Genomic DNA, 23,345 nt, shown 5'->3' with positions numbered 1-23,345 from the left:
TATTACGTCTCTCACTGAGAACTGTACTTGGATACGATGGGTGCATGGCCTATGCACGCGATGCATGCCTATATAGCTGATTGTGCTCAGGGATCATACACTTGTTACCTCATGGGTAATCCTAAACGTTCTGGTCTCATCTGCAAAGTTGGAGTCGTGGTTAGGTTTGTTTGGATCAAAAATGAACAGTTCAATATGAAAATACCTTGCATCAATTAGAACGTGAAAACGATTTATATTCGTTTTGATGTAATTATATACAAACTGGAATCTTTGTGTTATCAAACTAAGCAAGAGTTTCGTTTTTGAACGACAACGTAAAAATTGAATTCGGTTTTTTAATGGAAAGCTCACAGAGGATTTGCCCCCATGACGGCATTCCCTTACTAGAGACGTCTGTATACTGGAAGAAAAAATTATGCAGTTCTCCTGTCGACCATCGCTGTCGTGTCATGCGACCAAGTTTATCACTTGGAAGTCGAACTTCACAGAGAGTAGCTCGAATGTAACGTGACCGTCTTTCTCTCTTGAAAAGGTCACAGTACAAAATAACGGATATATGTCGCTCCATAAATATTGCTTTTTTTGCCATATTCCTCTGAAGTTTTTATTTCAATAGTCTTTTTGTCGCTAGTTTTTCCTCTTCTGTCGTAGGGTTTTGCCCGATCCTTTGAAAGCTTCAAATTCCGGCTTGGTCGATTCTGCTTTGTTGTTCAACTGTGGAATGAAAAGGATACACCGGGTTATTAAAGGTGCAATTGTGACAACCAAAGGACTAAACGTTTCGTTACAAAAGCAACTAAAGATAACTTTGAGGTAAAAATTATGATGATTGCAAAAAGTATAAAGAAAGAATAACTTTTCAACTTCTTTGGAATGCGAGCAGTATTTCTCTCACCATCATTGGGCAAATACTATTTGTAATTTTTTATATTGCTTTTGTGATTGCATTTTGAAATATAAATATTGTATGTTAAGTTAGTATTGTAAGTTATGTTACGATATTGTTAATAGGCCATTTCCTAGTTGCCTTTTCCTCTGTGTCAAAACGGGTCTACGTGCGAAACCATTCATATGTAGTGTTTTAAGTAGTGCTGATATTGTATTATTAGTAGCTGTAGCTTGTAAGTAGTGTTCATATTGTATTTGTGTTGTAAGCAGCTGTAGCATTGTAAGTAGTGTAAGCGGCCATAGCATTGTACAATTAACAAAAAATTGTCGAACAAACGACGCGTAACACGCGCGAGAGAAGAGCAGGGTTGAAACTACAGCGCAGCTTGCTAATGCAACAGGTGCAGTGTTCAGGGGCTACTCGTAATTTCCTGTACCTGTGAGTTGTTTGATTTGTTCAAGTTCCTTTTGAAAGTGATCTTTCCTTTCTCAAAGTCGTAATTTGGAATTCCTCTACAATAAAAACAAAATAGGAGAAGCACGTTAGAGCTGCCTTGCCTGCTTCATCGTGTTAATTGGTAAAGGAGAACGATCTAAATGTGAACTCTGTCTAGGGATTAGAGGATAGGCAACTTGGAGTCACTTTGGGAGAGGGGGACAATCGGTTTCCAATGGTAGCTGAGGATCGACTTTTTATTTCTACACAACAATACAATTAATACTTAAGTCTTAAAAGCATGCCCATTCATACCGTTTGATAACAGGAGGTCCCATAGGGACTGGGTTAGAGGGCACATTGGACTTCTTTTTCTTGCCATCCAAGCGAAATCCTGAGCCAGTGAACGCCTTCAAACATGAACAAAGGTGTGTGATTTGAACTGAACCAAATTCAACGAACAAAATGGCTTTGAAGAGAACTAGGAACACAGATTAACGACAGAAACAAAGACTGAGGCAGAACTGAAACCATCATTTTGACGCAACTCAACCTTTCAGCTTCTTTGATAAAGAGCGCCTACTTTCCGCGAAACTGATTTCTATTCCTCCGACGCAGAACTTTAAATGCTGCCCTATAAACATATTGGGAATCTAAAATTCTCTGTTTGGTCATTTACCATAAACGAACTGTTTCTTTGTGCAGTTCGCATTTAATTCCTTCTGCAGTAAATGACACCTTCTCATGATCAGCCACTTCAATTTAACTGAATGATTTTGCTTTTTCTTAAGTCGCGTTATGTTAAAATACGTTACTAAACATTAATATTTCCTGCACTAAGGCAAAGGTGATTACCTGGAAACCATGATCCACATGAGGTTCATCTGTGTGCTAAACGGAACCAAACACACCAAACTATTATAATAATATATATGTTTATTTAGCTACCATAACAGCTCACATGTGTCGCATTCATTGTTTGATTGAAAGAGCGAGCGAGTGAGAGAGCGAGCAATTAATTGATTGATTGATTGACTGACTGACTGACTGACTGACTGACTGACTGACTGATTGATTGATTGATTGGCCTTATTTACTCAGTGGGTGTTAAATTTGTGGAATTTTTGATGCATGCATATTCAAGTTTGACACATAACTATTTTGGGGGTTGTGCCTATTAAAAACTGTTCTGAACAATGCATATTAACAAATTTACCTCTATCCAAAAAAGATAGCAACAATCGAACCTCAGTTGAAAATGTCAATGCCATTCTCTATCTAGATCACAGATCATTAGCTGCTCTTCAACAAAACGCCCCTCTAGGGCACAAGTAGTGCCTCACCTTATCCAAGGGCAGGCACTAGCGTCATTTTTTTTTTTAAATTGTGCTATCATTTGTAGAGCTTATTCAGAGGTGACTCTCATTCTTAGTAAACACTGTACCTCTTCTTCCTTCTTGTCTTCTCTTCTCTCTTGTCTTTCTGGCTCAACATACCCAACTGGAGGAGCAAACTCAACCTGGTGGAAAATTGTTGAGCAGTGTTACAACTAGAGCTCTCTTGTGTTGACCCTTCTGTTAAAATCTTGCTGATAAGCCGATTGAACCCTCTGTTTTTCCAGTGCAAAGAACCCTTTGGCTGATGTAAGGCCTGGCTAGAAGGCAGGGTATTGCTAAAATCAATTCCTCTTTTCAATTTTAATTACCTGCATATCACACTCAATTATTGACACTGCATTTCCAGGTTTTGTTTCCAACACTGACAGTTCATAGATCTACAGACAAACAAAATAAATCAAAGAAATAAAGTATGACAAAGTGTTGCTGATAGAATTTGATTCTCTAAATAAACAATACTGGTCACTTTATTTGTCTTTATTTGTCTTTGACTGAAATCACTCACCCTTTCATTGTACTTGATGGCTATTATATCACCTTTCGTCAAACAGGCAAATGACCTAAGTGCATTCTCCAGGCTGTATGCAAATATTTTAAGGAAAACTATACATATATTAATTTAACACTGATGAACAGAAAATGTTGCTGATTTAAGCTAAGGCTTAAACTAGTTTGTAGAGTGTGATTGTCTGTGATAGCATAGTAATATACAAAGTTAACTGTAGAGTTGAGAGAGAATTTTGCCGGGTTATAACTGATGTTCAACTTAGCTAGAGGAGTCATCATGTCTAGAGATGTTATAAATAGCCTGAAAATCGTGCCTGAAACTAAGATGCTCAATATCAGTCAGAAAATGTCTCTCTCGCAATCTTACACATACTTTCATTGTTCCGCTATTTGTCCTTATCATTACAAGACAAGTTAGAATAAAAGTCTTAAGATTTCATAGTAAATTTACCACAAAGTTTAGCAACTGTTAAAGGATACACTGCTTTTGGATTTGTAATATCTAGAAAGTCAACAGACTGTGGTTGAAACTTGGCATAAGACGCAACTGGTAAAGAAGCACTCTCCACTTGCAGCAGGCCACCTTCCTCAAGTAGAAGATTGCGCATCATCTATTAAAGAAGAATTAGTGACTTTCTTCCCCTTTCTTTTCCTACTCTTAAGTTTTACTATATAATCCATGTGTAGTAGGAGAAAGTGTAAGCTGAGTTTTTAATGGAACATGTATATGTGGTTGATAAGATACCACAGAGTGACCACTCACCCAGTAAGGCAGGTAAATCTTGCCCTCGTCAGCTACAAACTCTAGTACTCCACAATGAGTGTTTCTTCCTGACCTTGAATTGGAGAGTTTAAACAACATGGGATACACAATGTGCAGTCTTGCTGTAGAAATGAAGCAAACATTTTTTTAGCTAAGGACATGAAATCCAAAGCCATTTTGATTCTCATCTGGAATTACTAGCATAAAGAAGCCTCAATGTATGGACATGAAATAAAACTTAGCAGTGAAATGAAGCTATGCAGTGCACTACTCTAAACTTTCAATGTGGTGGAATAACACCTGACATTTCAAGGATTATGTTTTCTGTCAAAAGACCAGAATGAACAGAAACTGCAATGTTTAATGCACTCTCTTTTCTCCATGCATATCTTCTTTGAAGCGTATACCCATTATAAGAATGCAACTTTCTTATCTTAGGGACTTAAGTTTCATTCTCCAAGGGATACATGTAGGAGGAGACAGGGAGGTGAAAAAGGTTTTGCCCGAGGAGCACATCAAAAGAACCCCTGCCAGAACTGAACCTGAACTTCTTGTCAGCATGTCCCATCACATGCTCTGCAAGCAGGCAAGATAAAGTAAATCTTGCAGTCAGTGCACTGTGATCAGCTACCTGAACGGGCAGAATGGGGCTATTTTTCTCACTTATTGCGTTCTTTATGCCATAAAATAAATCCTTTATTAACAAATCATGTTCAGTAAAGATGCTGGATATTCAGGCCCTATTCTTTTTTTGCATTTTTATCAAGCTTGACTACGTCTCAGTCTATGAGAAAGTGAAAAAAAACTTGGCCAAAAATTATGTCCAGCCATCTTGACCACATGCTTGGTTAATAATTCATAAATATCATGCAGGGCATAGCTATACAGACAAGACAAGTAATTCCCTTACTTAATTGATCCAAGGCTGAAGGAGGCATTATAACTGGAAAAGAATAAAATTAAAAATACTCTTAAATTAATAATAATTGAAATGAGTTGATTTGCAGATCTGTTTTCAGAGTGCTCAATAGTAAACTAGAGCATGATTCTAACAGATGACGAACTGATCAAACTGTTTTAATAATAACGTACATGTATACAGCACGCTCTGAAAGATAGTTCCCATCGTGATCCCCTAAATGACGATTTTTTTTAATGTCATTGTGACCTGTTGGCATTGCAATGTATTACCTATGTAAGGAGAAACTACAGTAGATATGACTTATAACAAATATCCATCTAATATTTTCGTTTGCATGCGATTGGTCTAAACACGTCATGTGACTGAATATTCCCCAGCTAAATCTGAGTGATGTTCCCCAATTTTCAAAACCGTGCATGTTGCAAAAGATATTTGAAGGATAATTAACACAATTGCCTCCATTTGAGGTGAAAATATTTGTCCTTGGACATTAATTCCTTAAAGCTCACAGTTTTCCTCAAGCTATGCTCTCAGAAAACTGTTCACTTTTCAGAACAGGTAACATCCGCAGACAAATGTCCAAGTACATTTCAGCACCAAATTGGTGCTATTATTCATTTAATATGTAGACATGAGTGTTTCACTGGAAAATACACCACTCATAAAACTCACAACAAACTACATCCAGGACCCGCGTGTCCTCACTAGTGAGGATACTGATGACGTCATTTCCGGCTTTCATTCATGCATACAGTCAGTTTGTTATTTGTTGCTCAGATAAGTTAATGTGGTTCATAAATCGTAGGTTTGTGTTTGTGGCTTTTAAATAGCTACATGCTGTACAAAGTATGGCCAAATCAAGTGATTCATTAAACATCGGAAAACAAAAACAAAGGTATCATCATGAGCAGACGTTTTTTATAGAAACAGTCCTCTCCTGTGTGAAGATGTCCTCATAGTGATGTCAGCTTACATGAAGTAGGTAGTCCATATTTGAGTATTTTCAGTTCTTTACGGAAACTTACTTTTACCACCACGTTCCACATCTTCTCTCTCGTTTCCTGGGAACATGACAACTGAATAACAGCGAAACTGTGTATTGAATGTCCTTGGCATAGCAGCAAACATATCGAAACCAAACTACGAAAGAAAAACACTTCAAAGCTAAGAGTCTGCTTCTTTAGTAACAACTGCGTCCGCAAAGAAAAGGCACATCTTGGCTTATAAGGATCGAGAATCTCTGCCAAACGACTTACCATCTTGTCAAGTAATTAAATTTAGAGACAAAAGTGAGGAATGAATTTAAAAAATTATCGACTTTGGAGTTTCTGTACGAAAGAGGAAGGCTAAATTGCTGAGTTACCGCGCCTTCTTTACTGAACGACGAGAACCTACTAACGATCGGCGTGATCTGTTTTCGTTAGGAGTAGAGCAGAAAGAGGTCACGGGAAAAAAAGGGAAGGTGTCGCCTCTAAACTATGGTTCCCTCTTTGAGGAAGTCCTTGGTTTGAGTGCAGAGCGTGTATAAAAATTGTAACTATGTTACGCTGTTGCGTTTCGCTACCGCCTTTTAGAAGAAATTCAACAACGCCCAGCTGATGAAGAGGCAGGAATAGTTGATGGTTCTGACTGTAGACACCCTGTAGACATGGTCCGAGCATAGAGTCACAGCTGAAGTGCTCTCTTATATTTGCGCAAATTTGTATGTGGAGTAAGAGCGGGTACGAAACAGTTGTTAAATTATGTATGAACTTCCTTCTCGGTTATAATTATAAAGCCTCGGCGAAAGGGGCTGGCAAGTAGTCACAAGTAGCCGCAAGTTGAACTTGCGTAAAGACTTGCATTGGGTGGCCAAACGGACTCGCAAGTTTCCTCGCAAAATACACGCAAGTCGCACAATTTCAAGGCTACGGGCTTAAATATATCCTGCATTTCATTGGCTAAAACGTTGCTATAACAACGAAAGAACGTCACTCAACTTGCGTTGACTTGGATTGGGAGGCCAAACGGTGAAAACCTTGCGTCGACTTGGGCGCAAATCTGATCTCGACCAAAGTGACCGCAAGTCATCGCAAGTTAACGAAAGTGCACGCAAGGCCTGGCCAAACGGACTCACAGTTGACCGAAATTTTCAACCTGCGTCCACTTGTGAGTCCTTTTGGCCAGGGGTTGACGCTTCACCAACAAGGAAAGGAAAATAAATTAGAAAACCCAAAACAGGGCACATTATCTTTCGTGCGCGTGGCTTAGGCAATCACCGAGATAAAGTAGATTATCTAAAGTTTAATTTGTCTAAGTGACTAAAAAATCTTTTTGTCTTAATTTAACATGAATGAAACCCATCCAAGATCAGGACCTCCCCTACATATGATGTTAGCTATACCGCAAGACTGTTTTAAACAAGACTCTCTCCGTTTTAGAAGTGACGTCGCAGTTTAAAAGGGAAAAAAAAATACCAAAAACATAGGGCAGTTTATCTTTCGTGCGCGTGGCTAACGCAGCAAGCCCTATTTAAGATAAAGCAGATTACTGGCCACAGTTTAATTTGTTTAGGAGACTAAGAATCTAATTGTTTTAATTTAATATGTATGGAACCCGTCCGAGATCAGGGGGATTCGCCTACTTATAACGTCTTGTTAGACCACAAGATTATTTTAAACCCAGACGCGATTGATAAGAGTGAAAACCAACATCGGGATATCAGTTTGTCTGAGCAACATAATCAAATTATCTCACATCGCCAAAGAGAAACAAAGTCGATCTCGTACTGTTTAGCTTCCGTGTTTGTCTGATGGTGGGCGAAGAAGATCTGTACTATTGTGGATGTGCAATAGCAGTCTCCATTTATACTGGCAAGGATATCTGAGCTTTATTTTCCTTCTGAAAACCCTTTTAGGAACATAGTCTGTTTCGACACCAAATATAAATCTATAATAAAAAGTAGTAAGAAAAAAACATTTCCTATAATTAACTGACTAGCCTATTTTGGTAGCTAGCTGTTATCACTGAAAGGTTTCGTGACTGATAAATACTGAAAAAAACGAATTAGGATTTTGAAATGAAGCGTTAACTTTTTATCTAAAGCATTAGTGTCGTGGGAGCCAGTTGGCTCCTTGGTTGAGAACCAGAATACGCTAATCTTTTTTGTATACACGACACAAGTGAAACCGTGTCAAAATGTCTTTTGTATGTAGCCAATTAGGCTGGATTTTGACATGGAAAACTCCACCTGCGTTAACCCGAGTGCTATCAAGGAAATATTCAATTACCAATAAGAAATTCTTAAACTGCGCTCAGTTGCTAATAGCTCAGGCTATAAAAAAGATTGCGCTGAAAAATTAAAAAAAAATTAGTGGAATCGCACAATAACCCTTTCTAACTTTTTTTTTCTGTTCTTCATTTCTTCAGCCTGTTGTAACTGACGATCATTTGTTTTGTGTGTGAAATGTCTGGACTTGAAAAAATATGTATATATTCTTAAACTGGCCAATATTTACACATCTGTAGGCTCTTGAATTGCTAACAATAGGCTTACGTCATCTCTATAGCTCTGCGAATCAGTTAGAAATTTTTCTCTTTATCTGTTGTTCACCTATTGTGTAATTTTGCCACGGTGACGCAAATTGTCAATTCGTAAGCTTGTGTGATTTGTCACCGCATGCAAAACGAGACATTTAGGCTTTGCCCAGTATGCTCCAAAGCACTTTAATATTCAAATTTGGTCTCGTATTTAATAGATAGTCGCGTCAAGTGTACTACATTGCAAATGCTTGGCGTGAATAACGCACATATAGGTTGACCTATACGAACAGCCGGAAAAAATCGCAGAAGTCTCACGACAGGAGAATTGTCCTTTGAACTGACAAATCGATGTGTAGCTAGCGCCTAAGCCTTTACCCTTTGTCAGTTAAGGGTCTTCGGAAAGGTAAAGTCATTATTTTTAACGGTATTTGTCAGTAACTTAATATTTAGCCCACAAAAAGGAATAATATTTTTCCTAAAGCCATTCATGTTTGCTAGCACTGTCAATATGTGTAACTAATTTATCTGAATTATATTTGCTGACGAGAGGGAGAGGAAATGGCGTTGTTAAAACAAAACAACTTCAGGTTAAAAGCTTTTTTTTCGTAAATCCCTTATATTAGTCCTAAATATTTTTGCCATAAAACCAGGCAACAGTTTGATTGGCGCCTTAAACTGAGATAAATAAGTCATGAAGCTTATATTTCGTTCTATTTCATCGAATACATGGCAAAAATATTATCTCTGATGCCATGTTCTGATTGCAGTCACTCTATAGTTTGTTTTATTACGCACTGAATAAGCTAGCAAAGCCAATGTTACTCAAAAGGTATTTTCGTTGCCAGTCAACAAATTCGGGTCTGAAAGTGATTTGTTTCTCTTTTTCAACGCAGACAGTAAGCCGGTCCACACAAAATCATGCCTCGATTATTTTAGACGCATACATAAATTTTGTGACCAATCGTAATGCATTTGAACAACATATATGAAAAGGTTTAGGTACGCTGATTATCAATAACTTTGAAAGAATATTAAATTGAATGATTGTTTGGGGGAGTGTTATGCTCCTTAAGATCATGCTCATTTGAATACGTGAGAGTTCTTTGTGTTTAGAATCTTTCATTTCAGTTAAGTAAATGATAAAAGCCAAAGAGGTCGAATTCGCTGAATTTCGTGTTTAGTCCTTCTTAAGTTGATCACGTGACGTCGAAGGCTGTGTGCGCTCTGTGATCAAATCTCACCTCAAATACTTTCGTTCTCGCAAACTTGATAATCTTGAGCCATCAACCAGACCAAATAATGTAAATCCTAACTAAAAAGACTCAGGAAAGGTACTCATGTATTTTTATTTCGCTCTAAGTTATGCTTAAAAACAAACCTGGAGCGTTCGAGGAAACAACACTATCTTTTGACCAGCTGGAGATGCAAGTAAAATCAACAAAAACAGGCGTTACTTGATATCCGCCTTTATCGGTCACAGAACATATCTCTTCTGAAACGTTGACAATCAGCTTGCTCAAAATAAAACCATAATACATCACATGTTTATTTGAAGACTTTTCGTTTAGCCAGACCAACCTGCTACTTGAAGCATTGATTATTTTCAACGTTGTTCTTTATGGGCTGTTTTGTCTGAGTTGCACGACGCGTTGAAATGTACATGCAACTGCCTATATTTTCACTCTGATAAAATTTCCTTGACTATCTTTCTTTCCACGATCTCTTCACAAAATATTTCTTCAACCAGTCCTTTGGAGAGACTGAGCGGAAGTTAAGAGACCCTTCAGAACGAGGCAGACTACCAGAGTCCTTCAATTTTCTCCTTGGTCTGCCAAGTTGTCAAATTTTCTCACGTCATTTCTTTCGTGATATAATCGATGGATGAAAATAAAAGAAGAACTGCTTGTTATCTAAGCTGAAGATATCTATAATAATGCACATGAAATATATTTGGCTTTGCATGAGGTGCTGACCTGCTAGGAAGTAAATAAGTTGTAAGATTTAATCTCAGGCATTTAATGTAAGGTCCTGTTGGTAAAACTAACAGTAGAGACAGAAGAAGATGTTTTTATGTCGGCAAAACGCTTGAATAAGCAACATCGAGATCCTCATTGGCTGAAAGCCATGCCAAACCGACATTCCTTTTTAAAGATTGACAAGTTTTTGACGCGGTGTCAAAAATTGTCGTGGTCCAATATTGCCGGCGTTTCGTTATACCGTGAGATCACGAAAACGCGAAAGGTCGAACCTATACAGATGACACTTTCTAAATCCAGAGAAAGGAGATTCATCTTTCATACTGCGGTAAAATTTAACGTAAAGTACTTAAGAATGGAGAAAGCACGGTAACGTATTCCCTCATCAAGAAGCGCTCAATCTCATTTCTTCTACTCATCTTCTAAGCCGAGATATTTTGCCGCGGGGCATAGATTTCTGGATACAGCGCTCAACATCACAGATCAGGTAACCGCGACAAAGAAATTGAACGTGTCGTTTAATGCACATTAACTTTGTAGAAGACAAAATAACTCATTTTCGCTTGCGTCAGTTTAAACTATTTAAGGTAAATGGACAAAAGTTCGAACTCTGAGAACATGTTAGTGTGACGTCAAAGGCCATATTGGTTTATTAACTTACTATTTCCATGCAAATTGTAATTTCCTCGGTGTATAAAAAAAGCCGATATGGCGACTGTGGTAAAGCTCTGTCATCTTCTATGCTAATCATGATTTTCGACTCTCTCCACCGTTGTGCGAGGCCCTAGTAGGCGCTGGCAAACAAATGTTGCTAATGTTTCGAGCGTGGGTATTGTGGCTCAGTGAACCTGGGTTTGTTGTATCCTTGTCCATGTATGGGAGCAATTAGTGGAAACAGCAAGGAAAAACATGATTGAAGTAGCTAAGTGGTAAGCGTTTCGTCCGATTTTGGCAGTCTTCCATAATTGCATAAACAAAAATATCACAAATAGCCGTGATATCGTGTTCCTGAAGAACAAAGTCTGTAGCACTAAATTGATCCAAAGGTTAGTTAACAATTGAACAATCACCTTACATCCTTCCGTTTTTCAAGCAATGTATGAATCATTTTATGATGCAGGCCGTGGTCAGTATGAGGCAAACCGAAACACTTTCCTCAGCCAGTTTGGACGTTTTGCATTGGATTTTTTTAGGGGGACAGTGGGATAGTAAAACACTGCTAAATACATAGGAAAAGAATTTTACCATATGGACATCATGCCTCAGTCATAATTTCTCTCTTGCTACGGCCCGGTAATGCGTTGGTTAATCTGTCTAGTCACAGTTGTGTTAAGATCGATCCTTGGCTTGGGTTCGAAGTCTCATCTATTGTTCTCAGCAGTGTCCTAAAAGGCAAATTCACGCTCAAAAGGCATAGGACTAACTGAGAAAAGAAAGGCAAGTGGTACTTCACATGCGTAAGACTGTAGAAGTTTCAGGCTGAAAATTAAGTTAGTCTCTCGACTTAAGAATTCGGATCGTGTTTATAAAGGGGCAAGTTGTGGTTATGCGCACACAACTGTAACTTTATTTGGGGAGATTATTTTTCAGATATGTCAGCAATTTCTGTTGCGTGGCCGTGAGGTTAAGTGTAACAGGGATTGTACCATGCTTGTCAAATGTTTAGTGAACGGGCGTCAATGACTTCCTGTCGATTTGTTGAACACCTTGTAGTCTTACATCGACAATAGGCCACGGTCGATATGATACATCAGTATTCTAACATGGCTTCGAGGGTTTCAGGACAATCTTCCACATTTGGTGGTGTTTTCTTTGTATCCAAGTCTCTTTTGGAAATTGAAGGACAAAAGAAACTTTAAGAGAATTGCAATTTTGTCCTGAAAGCCTCGGAACCATGTTGGAATATTAAGATATCGAACGGGTCCTATTAACAGACTTTCGTGAGGCTGATCAGTTCATTTTGGCACATCTAGTTTGACTTCAATTTGCGAGCAAGTCTATATCGTTGCTCATTTTTTTATCACACTGAGTGGCATCGCGGTATTTGCAAATGACAGAAAGAGAGTTTGCTGAGAGGAAGAATGCAATGGCTATAAATTATTATATGTGTGAAGTATTAACTATAAATGACAGCAAAACGGTTTCAATCCTTCTATATATATGTAGCTTACCGATAACAAGGCTGCTTGCGATTTCATACTGCAACAACAGAGAACACCACCAAATTTTGCCGCAGAATTTGCATCATAAACTGCAACTGCTGAAAAAATTCACCAATTGAAATCTCGAAGAGCTGGGCCCATAGTACCCGATTGTCTCTATATCGATCTAATATCCAATCAGAATTATAGCTCGTGCATTCCGACAGCGGTCACGAGATTATGTTGTTATATCAATACTCTTGAATGAAGGCTGGAGGAATTATAAGCATTGACGATAAGTTGTCGATCATTGTCAGTGGCACTGCTGAAGGAACTGTACTAAAGAAAGCTATCAACCACAAGGGCAATGTATTGATGCGATAACAGATTCTCACAACAAACAATCAAAGATTTGTACAGTAGTCGGTTGGGAGAGCCAGAGGTAGTACAGTTGAACCTCCCGTAAGCGCCCACCCAAAATGTCAAGCCTAGGTGGTCGCTTAAGGAAGGTGGTCGCTTACGAGAGCTTAGAGCAAAATTTTGGCTCATTAGCATATGGTAACTGAAGAGACTTACCTCATGTTTTAAATGTTTTATTCGTGTGAAAAGTCGTTTTCGAGAAAAATGCGGTACTTCTCATCTCCGTCTCTTGCACTACCCAGGAATGCGATAATGCTAGAACACCTTATTGTCCAATTTCTGCTCTATTGTCTGTAGTATCTGTCAAGTGGTCGCTTACGGGAGGTTAAAAACAAAGGAGAATTTCAAACTTTTAGTTCTACAAGTGGTCGTGGTCGCTTACGAGAGATGGTCGCTTACAAGAGGTTCCAATTATAGTGATTTGACTTGGAAACTTTTGGTATTTTGGAAAACTGGTCGCTGAAGAGAGGTGGTCGCTGACGAGAGGTGGTCGCAACCAGAGGTTCGACTGTAGTATCTCTAGTTTGAGACTGGGCTCCAAAACAGACCTCAGTACTTTAGTTAAGCAAATAAAATCGGACAGAAAAAGTCGCGATATTTGCTCGTCTGGAAAGCAGAAGTCAATAATGCAATGCGTCTCGCGAGTAACCGGTTTGTTTAAGGATTGCTACACGCGCAATTGGCCGGTGCGGAAATTCAGAACTCATGCGGTTTCTTTGGTTATTCATTTATTTATTTTCAAACGCAACTCGGTAAAGGTAGTGAGCGGGCTGATGGATGTGAAAGCAAAAAGAGGTGGATAAAAAAAGAGACAGGACTGCAGTTCTATTGGCTAATGGTGACATTGTTGTCTTTATCCCGTTACTCGCTTCGACCGTCGACGGAAACATCTATTTGCCAGTGATTTGCATATTGCAATAATAATATGTTCGTTGGTCGACGTTTCAAGTAAGTTGAAAGTAGAGTCAGTTAGATGCGACACCGCACTGAACAGCCTAGCCTTAAACTCCCAAAACCAGTACATCCGATTTTTGAGCTCTGCAAGAACACTTCGACCTCGACTATCCCATGCTTGCGATTTGCGCGGGATAAATAATTTCCAAGAAACAAAAATCACGTTTCAGGTAAGCTCTATTTCAAAGGCTTTATTTCACCGAAAACAAAATGAGTAGCTTTATTCTTGAATCTATCTTCTCCTAGTACACTTCATAGAACGCTCTACTAACAACAATACACTGCTTCGAAATTAGGCCATCTCCGAAAAGAAAAATCCCTCAAGCTATAATTCAAAAAATGACAGTGAAGAAGCTCGACACAAGCTGTAATTATTATATTTTACACCGAATGTAGGTTGCCCGATTTAAAGATCAAAGTTACTTGAGTTATCAAGCGAACGATTTAAGCCTCATAAATCGGGCATTTCATTTTCTCAACTTAATTCTGGCATAAAATGGCCATAATATTACAAATAAACTAGAGATATGATTTGTTCGCACGGGCTTGCCAAGTTTCGGCCGGACACTCGACAAATGCTAGTTGCTATGTGAAAAGATTCGGTGGATATATATATCAATGTATAGCATGGTTAATGTACAGAATAATTCTTTAATTGTTTGGTTTTGACTCTCACAGCCCTGTTTGTTAATGTTTAGATCTCATTTGATGGGGCAGTAAATGGCCGATCCGGTTTTCAATTATTCCCTCGCTGAGCAGGCGAGCTAATACAGGGGCCGCGAAAAAAAAAAGGACCGAGCGCAACGCGTTCATATAATATTCGTACGGAAAACTCATTTTGAAATTTAAATTTGGTGACTTTCACCAGTTAACACAAGGATTACGTATAAAGACAGCCGTCGATCAAACACAGCTTTCAGATTCTGCTTGTTTTACAGTCGGTAAACAGACCATAGAGTGTATTTTTTAGCTCAAGTTGTCTGTATGGGCGAATTATGTGCTTCAAAATGTATATTTTAATTTACGCTGCAAGCTTAGCTCTGTTCGCCTTGTGGGGTATTTTTGGGAAAGCAGGTGTACATACATTGATGGAAATTATCTTCAGACAAGGCGCCTTTTTCGATTAAAAAAAATTCAGGCCAACATTTGACAGATAGCCTGCGTCCGCACTTAAATTGGGCCCAACCTTCACGGCAAATTAAAATTTCGAACTAGAAGATAAAAATCTCTACACGCTAGTATGGGATAAGTTATGTTATCTCCGCTCTTGGTCTCTTTACGCCGCGATTCCAAAGATATCATTCGTCTGTAAAAACTGACAGGTGCTGTTCAACCACACGCCGTACACACACACGCACCAACTCTTTCTTTAAAACAACTATTAAATGAACTTTATCTCCATTTCTAACAAAGGGCTATTTACAGCAAGGAATTGTCTCTGACAAAGGCATATTGCTGTTTGAAAATTTACTAGTTTAGAAGCCATCACCCATGCTGCCTTGGAGGTGTTTGCGCAGAAAAGCCCAAATTTGCATTTGAAAAATGAATTTTCGTTCGGCCGCTGCGAGTTCTCTTTTTTTGGCATCGTATTTTAATTGAGTTGAGAGGGATCTCGGTGATCACAGAAATATTTCACGCAAAGCTTAAGAGACAAACAGAAAGTAAAAAAACACAACGATATTTTGACGTAGAAATTCCGGACTTTGTACGCCTTCCGAAGTAATTTTTCCTGTTTCTTATGCAGTTATTGTAATCTGCAGGATAGAAGGACGGTCTTAAATGAATGAAATGTTTGTTTTTGTTCCAAGATATTACATTAGCATATTTATCATTCAAACCGACACATTAAGCTTTTAGGGTAATTCAAACCATTTTTGTTTTCTTCTAAGCACAGCTCTTCTATTTACAGTCGGCGAAAATAATGAGCTCCTCTCGGCCTACATTGATTAATATAAGTAAATCTATAATAAAAACCTTTTCGATTTGATTTACAAAATTCATGATTTTTTCTCTTTCAGTTTGTATGTACACTTCACGATAAGATATGCAACGGCGGAGAAAAAACTCTCAACGTTCCTTTTGTATTAACCAGCTTCTTAGCACTTTTTTTCGGCTTATTTGACTTGCACTTCCTTTCAATTGCTCTAATGCCAATATCCTAATCATGTAAATTAACCAGCTGGGCCGAGACCACCAATAATTTAAGGGGGAGGAGGTAGGCTGGATAATGATATTTATCCAAATTATTTTAGCTGTAAGTGACGCGGCCCTCAATCACGTGACCACAATCAAGTTAATTCATTTTCGCATTCTGATCCAGGATCAGCCTGCTTAGGCCCAAACTTAGATTTACGAAAGTCTACAGAAATTGAATGACTTGAGATTCGTCTGAACACAACATATTACAACTACTCGATCAGCGTACATAGTCGAAAATCTAATTTTCAGTCCACATCAGCGTCAAGCTAGTCAAAGACTTCTAGGTCAAGATTGTACGGTATCTACGAAGAAACTTGCCTTTCTTTGTTTACAAAGAATCACGTTCTTTTTATTCAGACGCTCGAAGTCCTCTGTGAAATGTAAATTTTTAAGCCTTGAAAAATGAATCCCGTCTTGTCACCTCTTGCGTTGTTCACCTCATTCTTGAATCAATGATATCAAACTTGTGAGAAAATGCGTCCCTGTTTTTCCATTCAGTCTTTTTACGCCCAGAATTTCATTGAGCAGTTTTAAGCTGGTATGTCAGTATGAGGCCCAAGACCTACCAAGTTACCAACCAGGTAGCCATGTTTTCCAAGGTTATTGAATAATATTTTGTTCAGACCCTATTTCTTTTCATTTACGGCTACTGTAGTCATCTTATGCAGAGGGTCGCTTTTGTAGCTAATTGATAACGAGCGTTTCGCATTGCAAAGAATTTAAGTGTATCATGACTTATCAGTTTGTTCACTGCGCCGTGTTCAAGTGTGAGAAAAGTAGCTTTAGTGCTAACTGAAAAACAAACAAACAGTAGTCACAGGGCTGGTGGCCCAAGCATTAACTGACTGCTTACGACTTGTGATCAATCAACAACAACAACACCTATAGATCGTAAAGAATTTAGTATGGCAGTTCACCTATCAAAGTACAGTGAGTGAATTAATGATCCCTAACAACCCTGTTTTGGAATTTGTGGAGTCTTTTGTTCGTATATTGATCAGTTATTAAAAATCTAGACAGCTGTCTAACAAGTAGCCCAGGCTTTCGAGATACGTTTTTGTCTCCATAGCCCTCGATTCCATTATTCAGCGGACCTCTGCATGAGACTCCTTTCTGCAGCCTTACCGTAATCCGAACTCTGAGTACAAAAACGGGTTCTTTGTATTGAGATTTCACAGGAGTTTCACTGGCTCTTACTTTCTTTTTTTGTTCTCATTCATACCAACAAATCTAATGTGTTTCCTTACTGAGTTGGAAGTTTAGTAACAAAGTCTTTGCTTACTGCTAAAGAAGCAATCTGCCTTTATCGTCAAAAGTTTTGATGGTACAGGAAACTGCGAGACACAAATCATTTTCTCAGTTCCGAGTTGTCGTATTTCGAAAGCTATTAGGAAATCATTTAATTCGACATTAATTGTGAAACATTATCTTTATCTTGAACTATTATTTATATTTAAGGAAACACAAACATTGGCGGTCGAGCTACAATCCACGCAATGTTTATTGTAATCAAAAATAGTTTTCATCAACCCGAACTGTTTGTCTCATTTAGCTGGAGGTTATTTCTGTTCGTCCTTGTCCACTCGAAGTTACGTTGCGCTAGCGCTGCGTTGTTTCAAAATTGCGAATTTGTCTTCGTTGTACCGTAAAGCAGTAAACTTGTCACAAAGTAGTTCAAAATCAGTAAAATTATTTATTACTACTTTGGGACAAAACATTGAAAAGAAAAAGCCGTTTTGAAGTAAGTGATATTTGATTTAGTACCTTAAATGAAAGCTTTTTGCATCCATAATCAAAATAGCTTTCCTAATTGGAAATTGCTAAAGGTTATTTATGCCAATTTCGTTTTGAAAGAAAAAAATAGCATATCCATGACAGAAAACGAAAAGATAAAGTGAAAGAGTTAACGAAGATATATCGAAATTTGTGATAAGAAATTTACTTTTTTGTGTTTTTGAGATAAACTGGAAAAAAATCAACATTAGCAGAACAAGAATTTTTTCCAGTTGTAGGCAGAATTGTTCTAGGCAATTCAAGATGACTTGCATAATTTTTCTGACAGCCATGTTAATTGCGTCAGTGGATATCCGGCCCTTTCCTTTTCAAATGATTTTTCTTTTACTGACAAAAAGCTATGATTGGGCAGAATGGGGAGCGCAATGAAATGCTCTGTCGAGGCGGGCGCTGGTAAATAAACATGCCTGAATAATACGAGTGCATTCTGTCTCCTAAGACAAACATGTCTTGTAAGTTTCTTGATATAATCACGTCACTTTTGTCCATATTAAGTACATACTTTCGTTTTTGCATATTAAACAGTTCGAGGCAGCGAGATCGGGGCGACTAAACGTTGCGCCCACCAAATCCGCTTGAGTTCTTGCTCGATTCAAGGAAACGCCGTTTGCCACATCGTAAGGTATTTATATCCTCAATTATTTTTATCTATAAAACTCTTCAAACTGATGACCCCGATTTTCCTACAAAACACAACAACCGATGAAATATGACATCTAAACGCGACAGTACAAAAAGCTCCTTTGCAATGGCGATTGCTCGGCCCTGGAATGAATTCCCGGCAAGGCTCCTCTCATTTTGTCCCTAGGGTCAGTCAGATATTACTTGTTTTCATTTAGTGCTCGGCTTTTGTAGAAAAAGGCTTTACAAGACACAGACATGTATATAGCGACCATGGAGGCTGCCTGCTTTGACAGTTAGCTAATGGGTCTTTGTATTGTCAGCTACAAACAAAACCTAGCCATTGAGGCAGCCAGTGGGTATGCCTTTATAGACTTCATAGTAGCTCGCGCTGTATTTATCATTCGTGAAGCAGTAAAACCAAAACTAGTTCAAAATCCTTCGGCTTTACTTGTCGACCGGGCGTGCAATATCATCGAGTCGGTTTATTTTATTTCTTGACTCTTTTTGTTTGACCTCAAGTTTATAAATCAATATATTCATATTTTCACCTTAAATTTTCGAGGAGAAACCATGTTGCTTTGGGAGCACTGAGTGCCTCAAGCATTTTTGGTCCGCTAAGCACGATAACGAAATGCGATCGAAGAAGTTTCTGGAACTTCCAAAATTTCCATAGCGTCTGTTTATTAGCTTCTCAGGCAGCGAGACCGAAAGGTGAATTATGCTAACGTCAATCTGATTACTTACTTTGACAGATCGCACCCGCTACAAATGTATACATTTCCAGATGTTTTGAAGTACTTCCAGACTACTCTGCATAACGTTGCTGAAAGCCGCTGTGAATGAAAATCCTGGGGTCCACTGTGCCTCATTTCTGCTACAAAGAACTGTGGCTAGAGAGCGTCATTTTATTGGCCGGTTTTTGCCTCAGCATGTGCCTGCCTGCGATGTTGCTTGTATTCATTGTTGTCGTTACTTTACTGTACGTGCGGTACCTCCAGAACCAGCAGGAATTCAAACCATGTTTGTACTACAAGAAGTCGCGCATAAGCGTCGTTATAAAAAAAGGTTGCAAGCGACTGAATGAAGACTTCAGGCCAACATTTTGGGCGAGGAATAGCCATATTCAGACACTTCTGCCCTGGATCTGTTCCTGGTGGCAGGAAGAGCTGGAATTTAATCGCGAATATTTACAAATGGCGGACAAAGGAGTGGTTGCCTTGGACTGGCTGGCGGTGGATGACAAAACGCTGACGAAAATGAGTCCAGTTATGTTACTTATACCCGACTTAACCGGCGCGGCTACAGATATGGCAGCCGCCTGCACAGAGGTTTTGGCGCGAAACTTTCGTCCGGTGGTTTTCAATCGGCGCGGCCATGGCGGGACATCTTTATCAACTTACCGTTTGCAAAGTTTTGGAGATGCGCGTGACTTAGACGAGGCTGTGCAATTCATCCGCCACATGTATCCATATTCGGAAATATTTGCCATCGGATTTTCTACCGGCTCAGGGCTGCTACTGTCCTATTTGGGAGAAACTGGTGCGGCAACACAAATTAATGCTGCAGTTTGTATCTCGCCCTGTTACGATGCTGAAGGGCTGTTTACCTCTAAAAGTGCACCCGAGCCCTACAACTGGTTTTGGACGTTAAAACTTAAATCTATCTTGCGACAGCACCCGTGCTTAGGAAACGTGATCAATTACAATCTTGCACTCCAAAGCTCGAACATTAAAGAACTGGATGAACGCGTTTTCGTGAAACTAAATCAGTATAATTCCTTGGAAGAGTATTGGAGATACAATGATCCAATGCGCAACGTCACAAATATTACCATTCCTGTACTCTGTGTGAGCGCGCTGGATGATCCCATATGCACTAAAGATACGATCCCCTTTAGCCTTTTTAAAACCTCGTCCAACCTCTTTTTGGTAACTACAGACAAAGGAGGTCATTGTGGATTTTTAGAGAATGGTATTCCGTCCTCTTGGGCGAACAAACTCGCCTGTGATTACCTGGAGACAGTGTTTCATCAAGGGGTACCGAAACAGCCCGAGGAAAACCACATCAGTTTCTTTCCTGAATTTAATGGTACAAGAAATCGAAGTTACACAACGTAGCAAGCGATATATTTGACGCTGTTATTAACTGATGTAGCCAGAGCTACGTGCGGTTCATCTCAAAACATTTTTGTTGGGCACGCAGAAATAAATAAAAAACGATTTCGTTTCAATAAACGGAGAGATTATAGAGTTTTGAACCTGAATTAACTTTTAATTTATATGCCAATCGCCAGGCTGACTACTGCAGACTTCATTCTGTAGTCATTTAAGATATCTAATTGAAATCCCGATAATAAAACTACAAAATATTTAAAGGTGTGTTCACTCATATTTCAAGGTATCACCACTTTTTTGTCCGCCCGCCATGTTTTATATTCCTCTTTACAGTGGGAGCGCATTATTTGCAAGTTATATTGATATTCAAATGACTTCGCATAAGCCTTGTTTACTTTTTACAAGAGTAATTAATAGACTTACGGCAGAAAACAGTGATCCCAAAGAGGTTTAGCGTGACTTAAATGGTAAAAGACAATTATCCCTCCACTCACCAATCTAGCTGGCTGAAACACTTATTCAAGGTAAGCTCCACTACAAGGAGCCCCCGGGATGGCATTGCAATGGAAACTGGTGTGTTTGTGGATGGATTACGTTTTGTTTGCGCTCCAAGAGACGAGATTCTTGACTGAAAGAGAGCGTTGACAAAGCTTTTGACGGATCAAATCACTGCTTTAATCAACTTCCCTCAAACTGAGTCTTTTGCGAATTGTCCTTTTGACAAACCCATTGTTTAACTGAAAATAGCAGTTCTCCATACTTTACCATACACTTCTTGCAGCGCTTGGTTTGAGAATGTGTGGATGAATCAGGATAATATCCTCAAGATTGTGTTAATGCTCGACAGTGGGTTGTTACTGAAAGTCGGCCCGATCTTTATATCGCTATTCTATATGGGAAGTCTTAAAAGAGGTTAAAATTAGTTCTCCAATAACACATATATGTCAACGCAAAGTTAAAAGCTGATGGTTCAAGTGTTAGCGAGTCCTTGTCGCAGCCAATAAAATGTGTGTGTAAACGGAGGTTCGACCCATAAATCAATGGAATCAAAAATGAATGTGAAGAGGGTATTTATTGTTTTATTTTGTACTAAATTTGACGATGCTAGGAACGGATAGCCGTTACATGTATTTGAATTTTAGCCTCGTTTGGGGACGTTACTCTATGGTCGAGCGCGGCGCGCGTGGAGTTGTGGGACTGATGTTGATAAGAAAGGAGACGCCTGTCAGTCGTACACCTTGTTCCGTTTCTTGTCGAAAGGCATTATTGCCTATGTGTGGATGTCATTTGCCAAGGAATAGGCCATTTCCGAGTTGCGTTTTGCCTCTCTGTGTCAACACGAGTAAACCATTCATAAGGACGAAAATGTGTTCCCCTAAGGATCATTTTCATGCAAATCAAACTCATATGAAAGGTTTTGCTCGGGGACTTCTTTTGAAACAGACGTACAAGGTAACTCGAAAATGGCCTAATATTGTTAAGAGGCAACTTCAACATGTTCTCGTTTGTACTCAAGCACGCGACGCGCCGGTACGAAAATAAATTTTGCAATATTTGTCATAAATTGTATTAACAGTTGTCGCGTGCATTTTAAAATTGTTTGTCGTATTTTGCAATAACGAAGCTTTAATAATTAAGAAATAAAAAACATGTACCGTGTTTCTATCGAGTTATAGCCCCAAGAGTGGAAGTTTGGGAGAACGAGAAATGCTGTAGGAACACGAGCCGCAGGTGAGTGTTTCCACAGCTTTTTCGAGTTCTCCCAAACTTTCACGAGTGTTTCTTTAACTCGATAGAAACACGGAGAACATGTTTTCTATTTCTTTTAGAAAACACTGCGACGAAAGAAAGGAAAACAACTTGTTAACTTTGATTATCAAAATTTAAATTCTCTTTGCTCGCGCCATTATTACGTCAACAGCTCGTGCTAGTTCTGTGTTTCTATCGAGTTACAGAAACACGATTTTTAACCAATCAGCGCGCGAATTTTCTTAGGACTGTTTTCTAATGCAGATTGTAATATGTTGTCGCAATCTGAAATAATCCAACCTGTCGTAACCTGTGTGAAATTATAACGCATTGCCGTGTTTTGTAACCACCTGGAAGATAACACGTAAATGTTATGTGTTAACTGGTGATCTCCGCGAAAAATGGTCTAATCAGCTGGAACAAAGAAGGGAACTCTTAAGCCAACCAGCGATCAAGCCAACCAACCAACCAGCCAACCGACCATCCAACCAATCAGGCAGGATAGAGCTTGCTTTCAAGTACGGTTAACCTTCCATAAGCATAGGGAAACTTTTCCTCCAACTTCACGTTAGCATTATGCTAACTCAAATTTATCTCTACATTCTGTATGTTGTTTCGGTGGACAGCGAAATATCAGAAATTAGTCTTGAGGTGGGAGTCTGATGTCAAGTAATTTCCATATCATTTGAAATGTCAGTTTATCAGCTGCAATCTTGCGTTACTAGTCAAAATACTGGAAGGTAGCTTTGTGAAACAGGATCCAGCTTTTTCTTAATTTCATTTTTGTTTTGATATAACACGCTAAATTCTGTTTTCCCTAAGGACTTGAAAAGGGTAAACAAACATGTGAAAAATTAAGAGCTGCCACAGGTTTCATGATATTAGCTCATATTCTCGATCAATCCAGCTATAATGAATTATTACAATTTGCCACAG

General features: G+C 38.9%; 2 protein-coding genes across 6 annotated transcripts; one reads left to right on the top strand and one right to left on the bottom strand.

The window, feature by feature from the left end:
- Window positions 1–148: 148 nt before the first annotated feature.
- LOC110066602 (ubiquitin recognition factor in ER-associated degradation protein 1-like) lies at window positions 149–6,294 on the bottom strand. The gene is made up of 12 exons (XM_020773832.2): window positions 6,173–6,294; window positions 5,942–6,056; window positions 4,905–4,937; window positions 3,995–4,116; window positions 3,712–3,842; window positions 3,230–3,302; window positions 3,033–3,101; window positions 2,772–2,846; window positions 2,183–2,218; window positions 1,643–1,737; window positions 1,329–1,404; window positions 149–717 (listed from the first exon to the last, which is right to left on the bottom strand). Exons 1-12 carry the CDS (start codon window positions 6,173–6,175, stop codon window positions 631–633), a joined length of 915 nt encoding a protein of 304 aa, XP_020629491.1. The 5' UTR covers window positions 6,176–6,294; the 3' UTR covers window positions 149–630.
- A 2,355-nt stretch (window positions 6,295–8,649) lies between these two features.
- On the top strand, window positions 8,650–20,920 carry LOC110066612 (protein ABHD15-like). Of its 5 annotated transcripts, XM_020773847.2 has the most exons (3): window positions 13,242–14,099; window positions 18,448–18,544; window positions 19,299–20,920. In XM_020773847.2, exon 3 carries the CDS (start codon window positions 19,386–19,388, stop codon window positions 20,661–20,663), a length of 1,278 nt encoding a protein of 425 aa, XP_020629506.2. In that variant the 5' UTR covers window positions 13,242–14,099; window positions 18,448–18,544; window positions 19,299–19,385; the 3' UTR covers window positions 20,664–20,920. The 5 variants fall into 5 exon arrangements, with proteins under 5 accessions (XP_020629528.2, XP_020629511.2, XP_089135345.1 ...); XM_020773869.2 differs by lacking the exons at window positions 13,242–14,099; window positions 18,448–18,544 and adding an exon at window positions 8,650–8,841; XM_020773852.2 differs by lacking the exons at window positions 13,242–14,099; window positions 18,448–18,544 and adding an exon at window positions 10,619–10,901.
- The last annotated feature ends 2,425 nt before the right edge of the window (window positions 20,921–23,345 follow it).

This window comes from Orbicella faveolata, unplaced genomic scaffold (assembly GCF_042242905.1).
Source record: "Orbicella faveolata isolate gen_17 unplaced genomic scaffold, um_ofav_v1 contig_47, whole genome shotgun sequence".
Classification (NCBI taxonomy): Eukaryota; Metazoa; Cnidaria; class Anthozoa; order Scleractinia; family Merulinidae; genus Orbicella; species Orbicella faveolata.
This window is presented reverse-complemented; position numbering and strand designations above follow the sequence as displayed.

Coding starts and splice junctions, on each gene's coding strand:
- LOC110066602 (XM_020773832.2), bottom strand. Junction 2,847..3,032: donor TAATTGAGTGTGATATGCAG/GTAATTAAAATT, acceptor ATTTTCCACCAG/GTTGAGTTTGCTCCTCCAGT. Junction 718..1,328: donor ACAAATCAAACAACTCACAG/GTACAGGAAATT, acceptor TTCATTCCACAG/TTGAACAACAAAGCAGAATC.
- LOC110066612 (XM_020773869.2), top strand. CDS start 19,386: ATGAAAATCCTGGGGTCCACTGTGCCTCATTTCTGCTACAAAGAACTG.